This window comes from Maylandia zebra, linkage group LG14 (assembly GCF_041146795.1).
Source record: "Maylandia zebra isolate NMK-2024a linkage group LG14, Mzebra_GT3a, whole genome shotgun sequence".
NCBI classification, from domain to species: Eukaryota; Metazoa; Chordata; class Actinopteri; order Cichliformes; family Cichlidae; genus Maylandia; species Maylandia zebra.
The window spans coordinates 26,360,003-26,376,929 of record NC_135180.1 but is presented as its reverse complement, the minus strand read 5'-3'; the positions used below and the strand labels follow the sequence as shown (position 1 = coordinate 26,376,929).

Here is a 16,927-nt window from a genome sequence, read left to right as displayed (position 1 = left end):
ACAAATACAATGACATGGCAAAAATACTATGATTGGGTACAAATACTATGATTTGGCAATAATACTGCATTTTAACACAACTACTGAGATTTGATTGAAATACTATGATTTTGAAGAAATACTATTACTCCATACAAATACGATGCTTTGGGACAAATACTATGTTTTGGTTCCAATACTATGATGTGCAACAAATACTATGATTTGGCACAAGTACTATGATTTAGTACAAATACTATGATTTGGCAGAAATACTATGCCTTAGTAGTAATACTATAACATAAGGGATATACTATGGTTTTGCAGACATACTATGTTTTTGCACAAATACCATGATTTGGCACAAATGCTATGATTTAGCAGAAATACTATGAATGGGTACAAATACTATGATTTTGCAATAATACTGCGTTTTAACAACAACTACTGAGATTTGATTGAAATACTATGATTTAGAAGAAATACTATGACTCCATACAAATACGATGCTTTGGCACAAATACTATGATTTGGCACAAGTACTATCATTTAGTACAAATAATGTGATTGGGCAGAAGTACTATGTTTCAGTACAAATACTATGATTTGGCAGGAATACTCTGATTTAGCAGAAATACTATGTTTTAACATAAATACTATCTTTTGGCAGAAATTCCTGCTAAAAAGGACTATTTCTGCTTTTTAGCAGAAATACTGTAATTTGGCATAAATACTATAATTTGGTATAAATACTGTGATTTGGCACATATAATATATTCAGCACATATACTATAACATAACAGAAATATTATGATTTGGCCCCAAAACCATGATTTTGCACAAATACCATGATTTGGCAAATATACTATGATTTTTCAAAAAATACTATGATTTAGCAGAAGTACTAAGATGTAGTAGAAGTACTTTGCTTTAGCAGAAATACTATGATTGAGGAGTAATACCTAAACATAGGAGAAATATTGATACACAGACACACATACACAGACAGTAAAGGGAACAGGAGCTGTTGAGAGTCTGGGCTTGGTATATGTAGGTCAGTTAAATTAGCTGCACCTGCTGTAGTCAGCCCTTACACACGCAGACACAGAGAGAGGTGTGAGTTTTCTTCAGTGTATTTCTGACATTCAGGATTCCCCTCGAACAAATGGCCATAATTTCCTAACCGTAGAGGCTAGAACGGTCATTCAGACATTGTTTTGTTCAGAAGAGATGGGGGAATCTTCAGGTCTTCATAATTCAGAGATAAAATATAAATTATTAAAGATATATGACTTGTAATACACTGTAACTGAGTAGAGGCGAAGCAAAAACTGCCTTGACTTGCTCTCAAACAACCTTTGGTAACTCTAAATCTATATGGAGCATCAAAATCATTCTTTCACCGTAAGAAACAGCAGGCTTTGGTGAACAGTCATGGAAATTTTCAGGGCTCTGTGGAAATCCATCAAAAAGATATGATGAGAGAAAAAAGTGACTCATTTCCAGAATTTGAAATCTGATGAAATCTGAGCGAGGGACAAATTTCCTACCCTCAAACAAGTCTAACTCATCTCAGAACGGTAATAGGTGAGAAAATAATTCTTGAATTGTGAGCATCAGGAGTGTCTGAAGATATACCGGGACAAGCCTCATGTCTTAACTTCGCTTCGTTAAGGAGATATGACAATTTGAAAATGCCTCTCATTAGAGAAATCCAGCGGTGATTTTGAACAAACTCTCCATTGAGTTTATATGGAGAGTTTTCTGACTTTGTGTTACTCTGAGGAGATTTGCAAAATAACTATGAGTCCCACAACAATGATAGGGACATTTTCTGAAAGCCAGCAAAAATACCTACGTTTTGGTGTATAATCTGTGGGGCTTGAGTGGAAATTGAGCGAGTAGCAAGAAGTTGTTTGGACATGAAGAGAAAATTCAAACAGTTTCACTGTCCCCTCTGAGTTAATTGCATAGCAACCATAGCAACGCATGTATTTTCTGAAAAATCACAATTTTGCAACTGAAGACTTAAAGAGAGATAAGATGAAAACAGTAGAAGATCTGAAAAAGCTGAATCATACAGGAATAGCCCAATCATTTGAGAACGTTTTAAAGTTTGAATGGAGTTTCTAGGTGAAAGTATGAGGCAGTAGTTAAGTTTCAAAGACAAGAAAGTTTTAGCAGAATTGTGGAAGTTTCCCATTCATTTCAATGGGACAAATTAAAGGAAAAAAGTGTAATATTTTAAAAAGTATAATAGTAATAAACACCAAAAGTCATAGCCGGCATAAGCAGAAAGAGCAGAACAGTTTAGAGTTTGAACGGTGAAAATAGCACAAAAATTGTGGAAGTAGATCCACGGCGAAAAGTGTACGGAAACACCCGGAATAATAAAGAATAAAGAGAAACAGGAACTCAATAGTGTGGATGCCTATTAAGGCATCCACACAATAAATAAATTCAAATATGTATCCTTCAAGGTCCTTTGGCCAAAAGAAAATCACCTGAGCTCAGGGAAAAGCAAAGTGCATCGTTGGGGCCCTTTGAATTGTTCTTACCGCTCTGTTGGAATGGTGTAGCATCCAATAATAGCATCCAGCAAGCAGAAGCATCCACCCGCAGCAACGACCATCTACTAGCCAGGACGGTTCAGCAGAGTCATCAGATGAGGGCTTCCACAAGGCAGTTCATCCAGTCGGATCCAGGGCACCAAAAGGGCAAACAAACCAGCCTACACACAAGTGTGCAGAAGAATTAACTAAAAACGTTCATAAGTCTCAGTACCACTGACTCAGTGTCCATGTCACTAATGGCTTATTAACAGTCTTACCATTATATTAATACAGGTTTGTCAAAATAAAAATATAACAGAACATAAATGCTGTTAACAATGCTTATTAATGCTGTTCCCTTAGGCACAACAAAATAACTCTGTAACTGACCTCGTGTCGGCCGCCATTTTAGGACATTAGCCAGGCTCACTTAACGGCTAACTTGCTAACAGTCAGCCAATAACACACGTTATACAATATTTAGCCTCTTTCTTAACAAACATGACAGTGGTAGATTTGACACCTCACTGCAGCATAATAAGGCACAAACATTTCATGCGAACATGAGCTGCAAGCTAACTCACCAGAGGGGTTCATGTAATGGCGAATGACTGTCGGATTCAGCTCAGCTTCACGTTCGTAACCGCTACAAGACTCCTTTTTCTAACAACATATTAAAACATTAGCTTCACATATAAAGGTTTTTAAAACTATTTACAGCAACTCAAATGTCTACTGTACCCAAATTTCCAGCTTGCAGAGGGCACGAGAGCAGCATGCGCCTCATCGGACAAACGGAAGGAAAAAAACTCTGTAGCTGGACTAGAGAGTGGCTATGCGCAAGGCACAGTGGTGAGTTCAGTGACTACCAAATAATCAGAAATCCCATACTCAAACAATGATCTGGGTTACATGTACCGTAAACTTATGCATACGGATCAGTATTTAAGGTTTGACTCTCATCATCCACTGGAGCATAAATTGGGTGTCATCAGGACGCTACAAAACAGAGTGAACACCATCCCCACAGACACAGTGGCCAGGGAAACAGAAGAACATCACATCAAGAAGGCCCTGAGTAAATGTGGTTATCCCAGTTGTTCAACTGAACACATCGCGCCACAAAACACAGCAACACACTTCCTCAACATTGGGTGTGAGTGGAGCCCTCTAGTGGTCCACCAAACATGCCCCCCCTCCCCGAACACCCAGCAGAACTAGTCCAGGACCCGGGGTTTAAGCAAACGGCCCGGAACGGCTGAACTGGGGGGGGAACTGACTGAGGGAAAACCAGCTCGGGAGCAAGGCTGGCACTGGCGGTCAGAAAAAGCTGCAGACAACTCGGACTCCGTTGGTTGTGGGGCGCTCCTAGGGGAAAAAGCAAGGGGGGCTCTCAGCTAATTCCCCGGGGACCCGGAGGGGCTGGCCGATGTTAAATCCTCCCAATTCTTTTGATCTTTGGGCTGAAGGAAGGACAATACTCGGTGTATAAATGCTCAATCAACAATCTTTTATTCCATACAATTCAACACTTTATGAGCATAAACCATCCGGAGAGGAGATGAGCGCGGGAGGGTGTCCGCCTGATCTCGAAGTGTCTGAGCATTCCTCACATTCTTATAGCTTCAGCCCCCCCTCCACCTAGTCATAAAACCTAAACATCCACATTCTTTCTCTTTCACAGTGAGCCTAAGTTATGGCCTTGGCTTCCTGTGCAGTATGTTCTGTTCTTTTCTAATCAGACAAATAATGTGATGACTTTCTGGAAACAGTATTTCTTATAACTCAGCAGTACAATGCATCATAAAACAATATTCATTCACAATAAATCAGCAGTCTAATGTAAAACAAATCAGTTTAATAACTGTAATAATTATCACCTTCTTCTAAGTCAGGAGAATAATGCAAATTAAAACGACATAATGATTTCACAATCTTTAATTAGGGGTCTAACGTGGCATAAGATAATATAATAATCAGAACCAGTTCAGCCGGGGAAACCGCGCTACGCAATCCCAGCAAAACCCACAGAAGACGGTTGACCCAGTCATCACCTGTTAAGGAAGCCTGGAGCGCGGCCTTGAGTGACCGGTGAAACCGCTCGCACATCCCGTTAGCTTGCGGGTGGTATGCTGTGGTACGGTGGACCTTGACCCCCAGGCCGTCAGCCATGGCAGACCAAAGCTCAGAAACAAACTGGGGGCCCCTGTCTGAGGTAATGTTAGCAGGGGACCGAAACGCGAAATCCACGGTGACAATAATGCTCTGGCCACCGTCACCACTGTCAGTGGATGCCAAGGGTACCGCCTCCGGCCACCTGGTCGTGCAGTCCACCACAGTCAAAAGGTGCGTGAAACCCTGTGACTGTGGCAAGGCACCAACCAGGTCCTCATGAACGTGATCGAAACACCTACCGGGGACGCGGAAAGGCTCGAGGGGTGCCTGCATGCTGAATGTCTGTGGTAAACTCCGAAATGCCCGCCAACGGGCGCTGCTGGCGTGCGCTCCATGGGTCAGAGACCTTGGACATGGCAAACGTCAAAGGTTTGTGGTCAATGTACGCAGTAAAGTTGCGACCCTTGAGGAAAAAATGTCGTGTCGCTAGGCGCAAGGCCAGCAATTCTCTGTCGAAAACACTGTACTTGCATTCGGCATCCCAAAGTGTCCGACTGAAAAAGGCAAGCGGTTGCCAGAGACCTGAAACCCGCTGTTCCAACACGGCACCCATTGCCACGTCAGATGCGTCAGTGGTCAGCGCGATCTCCGCCTGGGCCAGCAGGCGGCATCAGCCAGCGCAGACTTGGCTGCGGAAAAATGCCTGGATGCGTTCTGGCAGCCAGTCAACAGGATCTTTGGCTGTTTTACCTTTTAAGGCAGCATAGAGTGGCTGTAGCAGGTGGGCAGCTCTGGGGAGAAAGCAGTTGTAAAAATTGATCATCCCCAAGAACTCCTGCAATGCTTTAACTGAGGTGGGATGCGGAAAAACCGAAACGGCCTGGACCCTGTCGGGCAACAGTATCGTCCAGGTAAAGAAAAACGAATGGCAGCCCACGCAAAACGGAGCCCATCAGCTGCTGAAAGGTCTGGGTGGCACCTTTCAGGCCAAATGGCATGTGCAAAAACTCGAACAAGCCGAAGGGGGTAATGACAGCAGTTTTAGAAACGTCTTCGGCGCGTACGGGAACCTGGTGATACCCCCGCACCAAGTCAATTTTAGAAAAAAATCGAGGTCCCGCGAGATTGGCGGAAAAATCCTGAATGTGGGGGGATCGGGTAACAGTCATTCTCCGTGGCATTATTTAAACGGCGGAAATCTGCCACCGACCGTCCGATTTGGGCACCATGTGAAGCGGAGAGGCCCATGCACTGTTCGTGCGCTTTACAATGCCAAGGCGCTCCATGGCTGCAAATGCTTCCTGAGCGACGGACAGTTTCACGGGGTCGAGGTGGCGTGCGCATGCGAACACTGGGGGCCTGACCGTGGGAATATAATGCTCAACCCTGTCCTTTGTTACCGTGCTAGAGAAATTAGGGACAGAAAGCGATGGAAACTCTAAAAGCAAACGCTGAAAAGCATCCCCGGAGGTCACTACATTAGCCCGAATCAGGGGCTCGGCGGCCTGAGTAAAACAGGGTAGTGAAGAAAACGAGAGAGCATCAATTAAATGTCTGTTAGCAACATCAACAAGCAGTCCATGGGCACACAGAAAATCAGCACCTAAAATAGGTACAGAGCTAGTGGCAACAACAAAGTTCCACTGGAAATCCCGGCCATGAAAAAAAACAGTCACCAACCTTTCCCCAAACGTTGTGATGGGAGAGCCATTAGCTGCAATGAGCTGTGGCCCGCAGTTCGTTTCTAGCCTGTCGGCAGCAGTCGGGGGAGGGAGGCTCTTCTGGGAGCCGGAGTCCATGAGAAAACGTCTCCCAGAGCGTGTCCTCTATGAAGAGCAGCCTTTCTGTATTGCCAGTGGTTGCGCTGCTACGGCACGCTGGCCGGTCCTTTTCCCTGGGCCGTGAAAGCGCAAGGCGGCAGGCAGCAACGCGCTCTGGCGCCAAAACACTGATGGTAGAAACAGATGCTCTTTCCGCAGTGCTGGCGTGTAGCAATCCCTACCGTCAGCAAAGGGGCAGATGCTCCGGGGGAGGCAGGTGGAGGCGTGGACGGGGCTGCCGGCAGGTCCGTAGCTTTTTTTTGTTTTGTTTTTTTGTTTTTTTGTTTTTGCCTGTCCCGTTTGGCTCTTTTGCCATCAGAATTGTTGTCTAAAGGCAAAGAAAGATGCCCAACAGATTTACTTTACCAAATTGACCATCCCAGCCTTGCCGTAATGGTCCATTTGATTCACCTATTATTGTTTTTTTTATTTTCACTTACTGAATACGGGACAGACTTGACTGGGGGAAAGAAGGGGAGAAAGAAAGAGGGAAAGAGAAACAGCTGAGAAGAGGGACGGGGGAGAAGGGCAAAAAACAAAAAACAACAGAATGGGCAGAAAAAAAAAAGAAAAAAAATGCATATATCAATCACCTGGATCACCTGCTGAGAAAGAAAAAAGAAAACAAGCAGAAGAGAACAAGAGTAATAGAATAAACAACATCACAATGATATATGGGAATATGACAGTAAATACTAAATATTAAACATTATTGTGCAGCACATAAGATCAACAGAACACAGTGTGCTTTGAGGTAGGAGCCAAAAAGGGTGTAGTTTGTGGGTGTGATCACCCGTGTGTACACCTGTGAGCATGGACGCGCTTGTTTTTTTTTAAATGGTTCCTTCATGTAATGATCTGCTAGAGGGTGTGGGAGGGCCACAGCCCCGTCCTCCAGGGCATGAAGCAGGTATGGAGGAGATCAAAACTCCAGACATCCAGAGGCCCCCAGAACACAAGAGACCAAGGAAGACCAACAGAGGGGCAGCCGCGCCACTGTCCCAGAAAGAGCTGAGGAGAGTCCCAGATGAGGGCTCACTCAGCAGCCGCGGAGCAGAAGCCAGGGGGAGTTGCAGTGACGCGCTCGTGAGCTCCGCCGGCAGCCAGCCGTGCCTGAGTGACCGAGCCCCAGGCCGAGAGGCCGGGGGCACCCCACCTCCGAAGGCTCCAGGCCCCAATAAGCGGCCGCCAAGGAGTGAGCCGTGTGTACCTGGACGTCCATCCCCGGACACAAAGAACCACCAACGCACCGATGTCTGAGGGAGTCCGCCACTGGCAGGGGAAGTGGTGGGGGGAGATAGGCCTCCAAACCTTGGAGGGCCTAAGATGTCCCCAGAGAGGTGGCGTCTGATACCCAACCTGACATATAGACACAGACATACAGGCACACACAGATACAAACATCCATTCCCACCCTCATGCTCTCATATGCACTTACTCCACACTCAACCAACGTGGAGACAGACATAAAGAGACGCTGTACACACAATCACACTCCCCAAGCGTACTCTACGAACCGGGTCTAGGTACCCTTGCCCCTGGAGGGGGGAACTGCACCCAGACCCAGGTGGTGTTACCCTTTTCCCTGCGGTGGGGGGAGGCAGACCGCCCTGACTCCGCAGCAGCAGGGAGGCCCCACACTCCAGACCGCAGTCGGACGGCCAACTCCTCCTCCTAGCCCCCCCGCTCCAGCAGGCCGCAGAGAATGGGGGTGAGAGAAGACTCCAAACCTCCCTCCACCCGCTCATTGTAGTGTTGATGCATGTGTGTTCTAAGGTGCATTTAAAACCCAGGCAGGTCCGTAGCTAGGGCGTGAACGTCGAAAGTGCAGCTAGCCAGAATAATGCATTCCGCTTCTTCAGCCAGGGAGCGATAATCCTTCACAGCCAGAAGCAGGGAGTTGGCGAGGACAGCTCTCACGGCAGCCGGCAGTTGGTGGAGGAAGAGGTGGGCGAAGAGGAATCTCCCGTCATCCGGCCCGAGCAATGACAGCATGTTCTCCATGAGCTCAAGAGCCGTACCACCACCCAAGCCTGACAGGGTGAGGAGCTTTCGACTCGTTCTGTGTCGGAGAGGGCATAGCGCCAAAGAAGCAGCTATTTAAGGGCGGCGTATATCCCTTTGGGCGGGTGGGTCCCGGAGGAGGGTCATCGCGCGATGTGGTGGCCAGTGGGTCGAGCGAGGCCACCACATGGTGATACTTTGTGTCATCAGCCAAGATGCTGTGAAGGGCAAACTGAGCCTCCACCTGCACGAACAACGACGGGGGATCGTGGAGCCAAAAGCCTGGCAGTTTTAGCGCCACAGCAAACGTAGCTGCAGCAGGAGGCGGAGGACCGGCGGCCACTGTTGCATCCATAACGGAGTCTGCGTTATCCTCGGCCCGTAGCATGCTCGAGTCAGGGGTCACCAATGTGGAGGTAAGCATGGACGACACAGAGCTCTTAGTTCTCCCTCCTTCTTTATTCCTCTCCACACATCAACTGAACACACCACGCCACAAAACACAGCAACACACTTCCTCAACACTGGGTGTGAGTGGAGCCCTCTAGGGGTCCACCACAGCTGAAGGTACCAAAAGAAAGCTCCAGCCAATCCAGGAGAGAAGGACAATCAGTGACTAAGCGAAAACCTGTAGTGATCCCGTATGTGTCAGGAGTATCGGAACAGTTGAGATGCACTATTTCTAAACACCGGGTCTCTGTGGCTTTCAATCCCCAAAACACGGTGCATCAAAAATTGGTCCACCTCAAGGATCGGGTCCCCCGACACAAACAGAGTAACATAGTGTACACTGTTAAGTGCCAGGAGGATTGCCAGGACTTATACATTGGGGAAACCAAACAACCTCTGGCGAAGTGGATGGCACAACACAGAAGAGCTACCTCGTCAGGCCAGGACTCTGCAGTATATTTACACCTACAAGCCAGTGGACACTCTTTCAATGACGAGTATGTACACATCCTGGACAGGGAGGAACGCTGGTTTGAGCGCGGAGTCAAGGAGGTCATTTACGTGAAAAAGGAAAGACCATCTCTGAATCGAGGAGGGGGCCTAAGGGTACATTTTTCACTATCTTACAATGCTGTGATTGCAGCCATTCCCCAACCCTCTGTGAATGGTACTCATGGCCATTGATCAGTGGGCTTTGATCAGTGGTTGTTGATCAGTGGTCATGATAATTTGCATAATTATGATTAAGGAACTGACCTCCCAGCCCATTGTTCCTTCAGTGGGCTGGTTTCAGTTATTATGCAAATGTACTGTTTATATGATTGACAAATCCTGAAGTCTGCTGAGACTGTAGAAGACACTTAGATGAGTGACGAAACGTTTCTCCCACTGAAAACACTACGTCCAGATGAACAGAATCAACTTTTGGAGAGCCACTGATTTAAGAACACAGTTGTGTGACAGAAGCAAAAACTTTATTGCATACTCTCTTGCTGTGGATGAAAGTACAGACATGATGGACATTGCACAGCTGGCCATCTTCATCCGTGGAGTGGAAATATTGGACAATAAATCGATGCATGGGACAACGACAGGAAAAGACATTTTTGAAAACGTATGCCAAACATGAAACTGCCCTGGGACAAATTTGTTGGACTTACAACAGATGGAGCACCGGTGTTGTGCGGTGAAAAAAAGTGGACTAGTCGGCAGGATGCGAGTAAAGATGCAGGAGGAGAACTGTACCAGTGAGTTAACAGCATATCACTCACTGATCATACACCAGGAAACACTGTGTGGTAAAGTCCCAAAAATGGAGCATGTAATAATCCCCGTAACGCAAACCGTAAATTTTATCTGAGCTAAAGATTTAAATCACCCTCAATTTCAGTCTTTTATGTGGGAAATAGATTCAGAGTTTGCCGACATTCCTTATCATACAGAGGTTCGTTGGCTGAGTTGGGGAAAAGTTCTCAAAAGAGTTTTTGAGCTCAGCAAGGAAATCTGTCATGGACATGGCATCTATGATGCGGTGAAGGCATTTCAAGTGAAGCTGTCACAAATGCACCAGTGCAACTTGCCTCACGTTCCCTGTTGCCAAGTAATGTTGAACCAAGTCGGCACACTTTCCTAATAAACTGAGCACACTGCGCACTGAGTTCGCATGACACTTTGGTGATTTTGAAGCACAAAAAGAGAATCTTGAGCTACTTTCCAACCCATTTATGTGGAAACTGCACCTGTGCAGATTCAGATGGAGCTGCAGTGTAATGGGACACTCAAGGCAAAGAACGACATTGAATGGGCTGCACAGTTTATTAGTTCCATTCCTGAAGCAATGCCCCAGCTCTGTCTACATGCGGCTCGAACCTTGTAAATGCTTTCATTTATTTTTTCTGGGGTTTTTGGCAGCATGTTCATATTTCTAACTTGCATAATTTTGACAGGATATATTTTTGTTAAGAGCAAAATATTTAAAGTTAAAGTTTATTTTTTTTAAGTTTATTTATTTTGGAATAATATTCCTGTCTATATTTATTTATATTTATGTTTAAAAAACATGTTTTAGTGTTTTCAAAAAATGTTTACCTTGTTTGGCCCGCGACCTAAAGTGTGTCTTGAGTTTTGGTCCCCTGTGCACGTTAGGTAAAAGCTCTCAGTAAACAATAAAAATGCTTTAGCTTCAAACCCCACTAAATTCTCCACTGAGGCCCTTTTAAATAACTGTTGGGAGAAACCTCTAAACATCCTGTCACCTAGTGAAAAAGAAAATCCTCCACTATCTTCACAGTACCATCAATCAGAACACAAATCAGGCAAGATTAAACAGGTCAAGCAAGAAAGAAAATAGCTTCTATGAAATGTATGAATGCGTAATAGTGAAAGCATAATGTCTTGATTGCTTTTAATCCAAAATTATTGCTCAAAAATAAAACATCTTTGTTCTGAAGGTGACCTGAAGGTGACCTTCACTGAAGGTGACCCTCAGTTTTTTGTATCGGTTATACAGTTTAAAATTCTAAAAATCTTGCATAAAATTCAAGAAAATTCAAAGTCATATAAGAGCATTATAAATCCTAGTCAATATATTTCTGAATACATATCAGAGTTAGAATGGCAAGATATGCAAGTATAAACAATATCAGTCTTGTATGAATGAAATTATTTCTATATTCATGATCTAATCATTTAAATGTATTTATTTTCATGCATGTATTTTCATTTATGTGAAAACATTTTTATGATTCAGTGCCATGACCCATTACAGCCTTTTTTGTGTTCAATTCTGGTTTCAGCAGGATTATGTAACATTTGGGTCCAAACAATGTGATCAAGAGGCCAAAGCTTGAGGCCAAGATGGCAAATACCTCCACTGCATCTGCATAATTTCCCGGTGAGCTGATATAGACAGGAACAAAGGCCACCCACACAGCACAGAAGATCAGCATGCTGAATGTGATGAGCTTGGCCTCATTAAAACTTTCAGGGAGATTCCTTACCAGGAATGCAATTAGAAAACTGAGGAAAGCCAGCATGCCAATATAACCCAACAACACTGCAAAACCAACACTAGACCCAACTACACATTCATAAACAATCTTATCATTTTGGTATTGGGTGTTTTTATGTGGAGTTGGGGAAGCAGAAACAAGCCAAGCAGTGCAAATGGCTGCTTGAATAGATGTAAGAAACAGAATTGTTCCTCTCTGCTGCATAGCACCAAACCACTTCAGACTGGTTCCCCCTCCTGGCATGGAGGCTTTGAACACAGCCAGAACAACCATGGTTTTTACTAGAATGCATGAGACACACAGCACAAAGCTGATCCCAAATACTGCATGTCTGAGTTGGCATGTCCACAGCCTGGGTCGTCCAATGAACAGCAGTGAACACAGGAAACATAACTTGAGTGACAGCAATAGCTGGAAACTAAGTTCTGAATTGTTGGCACGTACTATGGGTGTTCTGCGATGGTAGATAAAAATCCCTAGAATAACAGCACATAAAAATGTGCCCAGTAATGAGGTTGCTGTCAAACAAATACCCAGAGGCTCAAGGTAAGAGAGGAACTCTGTCTTCTTAGGAACACAGTGGTCACGTTGGGGGTTTGACCAAAAATCCTCTGGACAACTGGTGCATTCCAAGGAGTCTGGCAAAAGGGAGAAAGATGATGAAAGGGGAAGATAATTAAATGCCTACTATATTTAATGAAAATGAAATTCAACATGTCATGCTGACAGATTAAAAAAATCCCTGAAAATACACTTACTGCTCATATTACTGACTTTTCCGTCAGAACAAGGGATGCAGTCAAAACAGCATTTGGGTTCCCCCTTCTTTCTTATCATGTGGGTACCGAGTGGACAGCTTTCACTACATATTGATTGAACTGGCTGTTGGACAAAAAATAAATAAATATTGCCTGCTGCAATTCTATATAATGTAAATGTCATAAAAGGTAACGATCAAATAAAAGCATATTTAACCTTGTTTGATATAGAGTTCCAGAAGATTTTGTTTTCATCAAGTATGAGTTCTTCACCTTTGAAAGCTGACCCCTTAACCTCACCCACACTCTGAACTTTAATGCTTCCATCAGGGAGCAACAACCAGTTCATCACATCATAAATTGGCACAACGTCACCATTTTCATCAAATGACAGTTGATCACTAAATGGAGTGGAGAAGTTTACCCTTTCCAAGTAATAAACAAGCTGTTAAAGGTATAAGTATGCAAGAAATAAATTTCACAGTGCAGACAGTGACATTCTATATCCAATAACCAAATTAAATCTAACAATTATTATACTTTTATATTTAAATGCATTAAATTCTAATTCTAAATTAAGCATGGATATCTCTAATTGTGCAATAAATATGCATACTAGTTAATGTGCTCTAATATAAATATACTAAACACTACTTTCGCTCAATATGAAAAACCCATTTAGCTCTCTTCAGCTCATTTCATCGTATTGAATTGTTTTTTTTTATCCGACAGGGTACATTTTGTTGTACTGAAAGTAATTATAGAACCAATGATTTACTCATAGATGAAGTATAAATTAATATCACACCTGCCAAGGCTCCAGTGATTGCAAAGTGCCACAGCTGTGCCCACTGAAAGGCCCTCTTCCTGGCTTGCATTGCAGAATGTCATCAAGGGAATATGCCAGGGCATAAACAGCTTTGTACACATTGTACTCAGGCCGGAGGTTGGAAATGTCCAAGAACTCAGTATTCACATTTTCTAGATCTTCCTGTCCAGTGCATAATGCTCCTCCAACTTCCAGCCAGCCTGGTGGAGCTGGAGCAAATCTACACTGAAATGTGAATTCCCAAAACTGATTCACCTGAAATATATGATTGAAATATATTATTAATAGCTGTGTTTGTGTGCACCTGCTGTTTGTTTTTTGTTTTTAAAAAGGACAAAATAAAATTTTTGCAGCTAATACAGTAAAGTTTTGAACTCTCACCATTGTCTTTCCATAGCTATTACTGTCAAGCAGATCAGGGCGTATTTGTAACAGGAATTCCCTGAGCCCTGGTATTTCTCCTCGACGAATAGCGATGCCCAGTGTACCACCCAGATATGGCATGAGCTGAGGTGTTTGAAGCACAGCAGCTGTTGCTGTCCAGCCTTCACTGGCCAACCACTGTAGGCCTGTTACATTCTGCCTTTCTATCTGTGCATTGTAAAAAGCAGTATTGTAAATAGCAACGACTGACATCATCATGATATTGAAGTGCTTGCTTGACTTCTACGAATTCTATACCATTATTTTTCTGTACTCATTCAAATAAAAGACATAATACATGTATTAACCAGTTTAGAGAAACAAATTCTTTTAAAACTGCACCTCTTCCATAAGGTTTATCATGTGAGTCTCAAACACAAAGGCAATGACAACATGAGCTGTGGATTTCTTCATCACATCCACAATCCTTCTGAGTTCATCTGTGTCTTTGTCAGTGGGTAAAACCTCAACATAGGCAAGGCAACCTTCTCCAGACACACTCAGCTCAGATTGTAAGGATCTGGCTGCATGAAGTCCATAATCATCATCAGTGATGAGCAGACCTGCCCAAGTCCAGCCAAAATATTTTAGAATCTGAATCATTGCACGTACCTAAGTGAGAACAGATTAAAACATGAGTGCTGCTCATCAGCTGCTGTTGACTTTTTGTATTTGTCCAGATTGATTTTTAACCTGGAAAGCATCACTTGGGATCGTCCTAAAGAAGGATGGATACTTTTGACGGTCACTCAAACAGGAACATGTGGCAAAATAACTCACCTGTGAAAGATACAGACTGTATATTGTACATTGTTTTAAACATTTAATGTACAATTAAGTTAATATAAACAAAAATAATATTAAACTGAAAACTTACCAGAGGTACTCTGTACAAACCTAAGATGCTGGAGATAGCAATAGAAGGAGTAGAGGAAGAATCACCCACAATCCCTACAACTGGAGGATTTCCAACACATGTATTGTGTAATATAATCTGTTCCTCTTGACCACTGATTAATGACAATGCTCCACGGAATCCAATTCCAAGTTCAACGCAATTATCATAAAGGGTGTATCCCAGAGTCACATTAGGTAGCAAGTTGGAGTTGTTGTTGATCTCATCAATTGCAAAAGCCATGGTTTGTGCTTGTCTAAATCCTTGTACATAGAAACTAACAAAAAACATTTTGATTTGAAAAATACATCAGGATACTTAGAAAACAGCTGAGCTTTATTAATCAACACAATATAATTAGATATTACAATTATGTTTATATTAGCATTAGGTTTGTCCTGTTTCTCTATTTTTTTCTGTTGTTTCCTTTTCATATTCACCTATGGCAAGTAGGTTGCTGTGGCTGTGAGGTAAAAGACAGGTCAGGAATGCTTGAGAAAAAGTGGACTGGAAACAGTCCTCCCAGGATGACCTCTCCACTCTTCTGCATTCTGTTTAGATTAAATTGCTCCTGTAGTTGGCACGAGGAGGGAAACAGAGAAGAGGGTATAGTATGAGAAAAATAAGAATACAGCAAAACGAACAAGAACAAATTACTTTGTAAAAATGAGCTCATGACAGCTTTCAGATTTTCTGACCCTAGTCATTTCATTTTATTGCTTTGCCATTCCCTTTTATTGACATGCCGTGTTGATGAATTTTGGATTCCACCCATCTGGGAAAAAGAAGGTGAAAGGGCGGGGCCTGAAATACATTTTGATTAGAGATTGGTTCCTCACAAGAAGTGCACAATGTGTAGATCTGTGACTTGAGATCTACACATTGAGCAGTAAGACAAAGTTAGACTCGGGTGGTCCCATTTGAATGTGATTGACAGGTAAACCTTAAGTTAGACTCTTTTTCTCCAATTGATCTTTCTGAATTAACTTCAATAATTACTTCCTCCAAACCATCTGTCACGGTTCTGGTTCCGGTGGACCCAGTATTTTGAGTTTATTATGTTTTGGTGTAATTTTGCATCAGGGATTGTTTTCTTGTTCTCTTGTTGTGTTAATGATGATGATGATGATGTTTATTATTAGAGTTTCATGTTTGTGTTTAGGATTTGTTCTTCGGTTGGGTCTGCTTAGTATATGTCTAGTTCCATGTGTCATTTTCTGTCTGTCTCTCAAATGTCAAGTCTGTGTCTTAGTGTGATGGTTTCTTGTTCCTGTTTTATTGTGAAGGTCTGCGTCTTATGTTAGTGTGGGCAGCTTGGTTCCCCCCGTCTCGTTAACCCTGATCTCTCCCAGCTGTGTCTCCCTCCTGTTGCCCATTCGCTGATTACCACCCTGTGTATATTAGCCCTGTGTTTTCCTGTGCTCAGTGTCGCGTCGTACCCTCAGATTTATGCCTGTGTGTTCAGTTCTCAGTGTCATTGTTCAGTTCTCAGAGTCATTGTTCAGTTCACGTTGTCGTTTATCACCAGCAATAAAGCTAAGGTTCTCAGTTTCAATTCAGTCTCAGAGTCTCGCATTTGGATCCTCCTCTCCATCCGCCTGCACACAGATCCCTGACACCATCAACGTGTCTTTTAAACCCCATTCCTACAACACTGCTCAAAGAAGTCCTGCCATTAATTAATTCTTCGATCTTAAATATGATCAACCTATCTCTAATAATCGGCTATGTACCACAGGCTTTCAAGGTGGCAGTAGTTAAACCTTTACTCATGAAGCCATTTCTAGACCCAGCAGTCTTAGCTAATTATAGGCCAATCTCCAACCTTCCTTTCATATCAAAAATCCTTGAAAGAGTAGTTGTCAAACAGCTAACAGATCATCTACAGAGGAATGGCTTATATGAAGAGTTTCAGTCAGGTTTCAGAGCTCATCACAGCACAGAAAAAGCTTTAGTGAAGGTTACAAATGATCTTCTTATGGCCTCTGACAGTGGACTCATCTCTGTGCTTGTCCTGCTAGACCTTAGTGCAGTATTTGATACTGTTGACCATAATATCCTATTAGAACATGCTGTAGGTATTACAGGTAC

General features: G+C 43.3%; 1 protein-coding gene across 1 annotated transcript; it reads right to left on the bottom strand.

Annotated features, from left to right (window-relative positions):
• Nucleotides 1–11,658: 11,658 nt before the first annotated feature.
• On the bottom strand, nucleotides 11,659–15,386 carry LOC101471863 (extracellular calcium-sensing receptor-like). The gene is made up of 9 exons (XM_012916139.4): nucleotides 15,277–15,386; nucleotides 14,819–15,113; nucleotides 14,635–14,721; nucleotides 14,284–14,553; nucleotides 13,900–14,109; nucleotides 13,498–13,773; nucleotides 12,907–13,134; nucleotides 12,690–12,813; nucleotides 11,659–12,569 (listed from the first exon to the last, which is right to left on the bottom strand). Exons 1-9 carry the CDS (start codon nucleotides 15,384–15,386, stop codon nucleotides 11,659–11,661), a joined length of 2,511 nt encoding a protein of 836 aa, XP_012771593.2.
• Nucleotides 15,387–16,927: the final 1,541 nt, after the last annotated feature.